General features: G+C 42.1%; 2 protein-coding genes across 2 annotated transcripts in view; one reads left to right on the forward strand and one right to left on the reverse strand.

Annotated features, from left to right (window-relative positions):
- The window catches only part of LOC143277697 (ABC transporter G family member 20-like), a 328,227-nt gene that overhangs the window by 157,314 nt on the left and 165,913 nt on the right, over positions 1 to 5,000 (forward strand). The window lies entirely within an intron of this gene.
- The window catches only part of LOC143277467 (uncharacterized), an 18,952-nt gene that overhangs the window by 13,795 nt on the left and 157 nt on the right, over positions 1 to 5,000 (reverse strand). The window contains exons 2-3 of the mRNA XM_076582302.1: positions 3,205 to 3,284; positions 142 to 459 (exon numbers count right to left, since the gene is read on the reverse strand). Of these exons, the coding sequence (XP_076438417.1) occupies positions 142 to 459; positions 3,205 to 3,262 (376 nt within the window). The 5' untranslated portion in view covers positions 3,263 to 3,284. The remainder of the gene's footprint in view (positions 1 to 141; positions 460 to 3,204; positions 3,285 to 5,000) is intronic.

The following is a 5,000-nucleotide window of genomic DNA, read 5'->3' on the forward strand; positions in this document are numbered from 1 at the left end:
CACACTCCCACACTACAACCAAACAAAACAATCAACCAACCAAATAAACAAACAACACTACTACCACAACCACCACCACAACCACCACCACACACAACAACAACAAAACTCTCTCTCGCGCGCGCACGCAGGGGGGCGCACCTTTCAAACACTCAAAAAGGGCGATAACGCTCCCGCCTGAGAGTTGACCCGAGCGGCAGAGTTGTCGGTCCATGACTGGCGTCAGACAAACGTCATACAAAAGCTGCACGTCATTGGCTGAAACAGTCGGATGGCACAGCCCCTGCACGAGCACGCACGCGCTCTCGTCGGCTGTGTACAGAGCCTGACCCGAAGGACACCCCTTAGGGCAGTCCGTTGACGTCACCAGCTGTTTGACTGCTGTCGTGATCATGACGTCATCCGGCCTGCAAACGTCACTCCTGTTGTGGCTGGCCACTGTCACGGTGAAGGTGCACCCTTGCAGAAATGAGATGATACGGATACAGATACAGATACGGATCACTGAGAGATATATATATCTTATATATACATCTGGAGGGAGTGTGGCAGCATCGCTGATAAGAAAACACTTGTGTACAGGAAGTTGCCGTTCGGCCATCTTGGATTTCTGTCCCCGGCACAGAAACAACACCTGTTCTGTACTGCACGCATCCGTCAACACGATGTGCTGTTGTGTATTCGGCTGAACAAGCAAGAGTTTTGCGTGATTGCAAATGACGAATAGGATGAACTTTTCATAGAAGAGTATAATTTTTATTGTTCATCACTCTTCTTTTTTTCTTTTTCTTTTTTTTCTTCTATTTTTTAAATACTTCAAACGCAAGCTTTCTTCGTAATATATATAGCCTGTACTTCAACTCTCTGTTGTCCGTTGTCTCTCTCAAGCTACTCCTTTTTATGTGTGTATGAATAACAGCTTTTGGTTTACTATCTATCTATCTATCTATCTATCTGTCTACTGCGCGCGCGCGCACACACACACACACACACACACACACACACACACACACACACACACACACACCCGCGCGCGCGCACTTATGGCAATAGAACATGATAAATGACAAAAATAGAACTATGTCGGTGATGCATAACCGACCGAATCAAATTCAGAATGTTTTGAACAAGAAAATACTTTTCAAAACAAAGGCGGCACATATTCAACAATATTATCCACGGTGTCGTCTTAGTCAGTACCAAGTTATATGATTATGATTGTTTGCAGCGAGTTGGGATGTGTTCGATAACAGTCAACAACAGTTCAGAATCTATACATTCATGGGGTGATGGAGTCTCCCGTCGGACCGACGGATGAGTAGGCAGGCAGGCTTATCTGTCGGTGTGTGTGTCCTCATATCGGAGAAGAGGCCGATTCTGGATGCGCAGCACTTCCCACAGGTGCTGCAAGGGAAAACGTCTCCAGAAGTTGAGCCCTGCTTCCTTCGCTCACGCTTCTCCTCAATGGCCAGCGTTCTCTTGTTTTCAAACGTCTTTATGCCACTAGAGCACAGCATCCTCCAGCGAATGTGTTGAAGAGCTAGCTCGTCGTTCCGACATTAGCCTGGTTACCTGACCAGCACAGGTGACTTTTTTTTTTTTTTCTTTTTTTTTTTTTAGTGAAGAGGAGTTGTGCAGTCCCTTCCCCACTCTCTCGCCTACCGACGCTCAGAGTCCCACAGGTACAGATTCTGCATTGGATACCGTTGCAGTGTCTGTCGCTGTACAATAGAATTCACTGGCAGACTCAAACGCAAGCCGTAACAGATACCCAGAATCTGAGCCATGGAAATGATAATGTGTTGTCGAAAGATACAGATACACCGATCACATAATTATAATCACTGAACAAGTGCACCAAACCAAAAGGCAGCACATTGGGCCACATGGATATCTGCTGACATAAAATACGAAACAAAACTCCCTTGGTATGGTGGCCACGTGCTGATGGAGTCTCCCGTCGGACCGACGGATGAGTAGGCAGGCAGGCTTATTTGTCGGTGTGTGTCCTCATATTATGGGAGAAGAGGCCGATTCTGGATGCGCAGCACTTCCCACAGGTGTTGCAAGGGAAAACGTTGCCTGACCAGCACAGGTGACTTTTTGGGTTTTTTTTTTTTTTAGTGAAGAGGAGTTGTGCAGTCCCTTCCCCACTCTCTCGCCTACCGACGCTCACAGTCCCACAGGTGCAGATACTGCCACGTGTAGGACGGCCTCGGCAGGTGCAGGTTTTTTCTTTGAAGTTCCGTCTCCTAGGAGGATTTCCAGCCAAGGATAAGAGCCAACATTGTAGAATGTACAGAAAAAAAACACACCATTTTGCAGGGATCCATGCTGTGAGTTTGGCACACAACCGAGTCAAGACCCGGGTCACGGTGGATGAGGCGTTAACTCTCTCCATACGAACGACGAAAGAGAAGACGTTAACAGCGTTTCATCCCCAATTACCACCATCAAAGTATTGCAAGTGGAAGGCTGTCATACTGAAGAGGTGAATGTTGACAAAGAATACCACAATTCTGACGACGGAAGCTAAAGGTTGGGTCATTGAGACACCCACTGGACATCCGAGGGGTCTGTGTAGAGAAGAAGAGAGGACTGGCCGTACTGAGTGAGTTAAGATAAGATAAGAAGATAAGATAAGAATAACTTTATTATCTCCAACTGGAGAAATTTGGTCAGGTGCATTATCACAACATAGACAAATAAACAACATGGGGACCATAACTGTAAAAGTCAACAACAGCTTTTACTGATATTACGAAGATACAAATGTAAAAAAATATCACATACACCGTTTCATACATACATCCACACACTGCAGGTAATAACTAGTATTCTTAATGTAAAAACAGAAAGAATTAAGAAACATTATTTGAATATAATTATAAACATAGCCTACTATACTGCACATTGATTATAATAGATAAGATAAGAATAAAGATAAATTGCGGAAAATCGCAACCAGATAATCAGCACACACCCGCACCCATCCCCCTCCCCCCACCCCGACCCACCCCACACACGCGGATTACTTGATTAAACAAGAGTAATAAACATATGTTCTCAAATAAAAGCATTTCACATATTCGCTTTAATAAAAAAACATTGCAATTAATTATTACATCGTAATTATTCTGCAGCGCTAAGTGTGCTCCGAGTTAATTAAAGACTGTTCCTGATATATTATATTATAGAATTTACCGTGGAGTTGAGAACACTCCTGACGAAGAGCAAACTTAGTGCTGCCAAGATCGCACATGCAACTCCTGCCCAGCAGTGGTCTGGAGAGTATCAGTATCAGTATCAGTATCAATAGCTCAAGGAGGCGTCACTGCGTTCGGTCAAATCCATATACGCTACACCACATCTGCCAAGCAATTGCCTGACCAGCAGCGTAACCCAACGCGCTTAGTCAGGCCTTCAGAAAAAAAACAAAAAAACCAAAAAAACCAATAAAAATAAATAAAATAAAATAAAATAAATAAAGTAAAAAATTAAATAAAATAAAAAAATTAAAAAAACAAACAAACAAAAAAGCAAAACAAAAAACAATAGAAATAAATGAAATGAAATAAAATAAAGTAAAAAAAAAAAAATTAATTTTTTTTTAAAATTACATAATAATAATAATAATAATAATAATAATAGCAATAATAATAATATAAAGAAAGAAAGAAAGAAAGAAAAAATAAATCAATTAATTTTTTTAAAATTTTTATTAAATTAAATTTAAAAAAAAAAAACGGTCTGGTGAACCAATCTGCGGTGTGACACTTCAGTGGAAGAAGATTGATTGATTGATTGAATCTTTAATGGGAAAAGAATTAGGCGCAGTAAAGGCCTTTTTTTTATATTTACAATTCTGCCCATTTAACGACACAAAACATGACAATAAACAACGACAGAAAACATAGAAATAAAGCAATAAAATGAAATAAAATAAAATGATTAGAACGACGAATAAGAATAGTAACTGGAATAGTCCATTAAAGGTAACAAAGCGATGAAAAGAACAATTGGTACAATTATCATGTACGTACGTACGTACTTACACACACACGCACGCACACACACACACACACACACACACACACACACACACACAATTATAAAACAAGCAAACAAAGACGTTCGTACACATTCACGCCCACACATTCAAACACACACAAACATACACACGCACTTACTGTTCATATGCTAGCACGATCACACATACATTCAATTTTTCTTTCATCATGGCATGGCAGCTGGTGGACTGAGTACAAGCAAGCATTTGCAAAAGAAGGAGAAGAAGAAGAAGAAGAAGAAGTAGAAGAGGAAGAAGGTGAAAATATCTGTCTGACTGTGTATGCGTGCGTGCCTGAAATGCTGATTGAATGACACAGGAAACGAATGATGAGCGCACCAATGGCAGCCGTCAGTCGCCTCTACCCATGGTAAGCAGCCTGTGGTGCTAATGCTCCCTGAAGTTCGTAAAGCGCTTAGAGCTTGGTCTTCGACCGAGGATAGGCTCATTGGAGTGATGGCCTAGAGGTAACGCGTCCGCCTAGGAAGCGAGAGAATCTGAGCGCGCTGGTTCGAATCACGGTTCAACCGCCGATATTTTCTCCCCCTCCACTAGACCTTGAGTGGTGGTCTGGACGCTAGTCATTCGGATGAGACGATAAACCGAGGTCCCGCGTGCAGCATGCACTTAGCAGACGTAAAAGAACCCACGGCAACAAAAGGGTTGTTCCTGGCAAAATTCTGTAGAAAAATCCACATCGATAGGAAAAACAAATAAAACTGCATGCAGGAAAAAAAAAAAGAAAAAAAAAAAAAGGGTGGCGCTGTAGTGTAGCGACGCGCTCTCCCTGCGGAGAGCAGCCCGAATTTCACACAGAGAAATCATGTGTTGTGATAAAAAGAAATACAAATGCAAAATACAAATATAAGTATTCAAAATTATCAGCGACTCCGTGTAAAGCGCTTGAAGCTTGGTCTCCGTCCGAGGATAG

Source organism: Babylonia areolata, chromosome 34 (genome assembly GCF_041734735.1).
Source record: "Babylonia areolata isolate BAREFJ2019XMU chromosome 34, ASM4173473v1, whole genome shotgun sequence".
Classification (NCBI taxonomy): domain Eukaryota; kingdom Metazoa; phylum Mollusca; class Gastropoda; order Neogastropoda; family Buccinidae; genus Babylonia; species Babylonia areolata.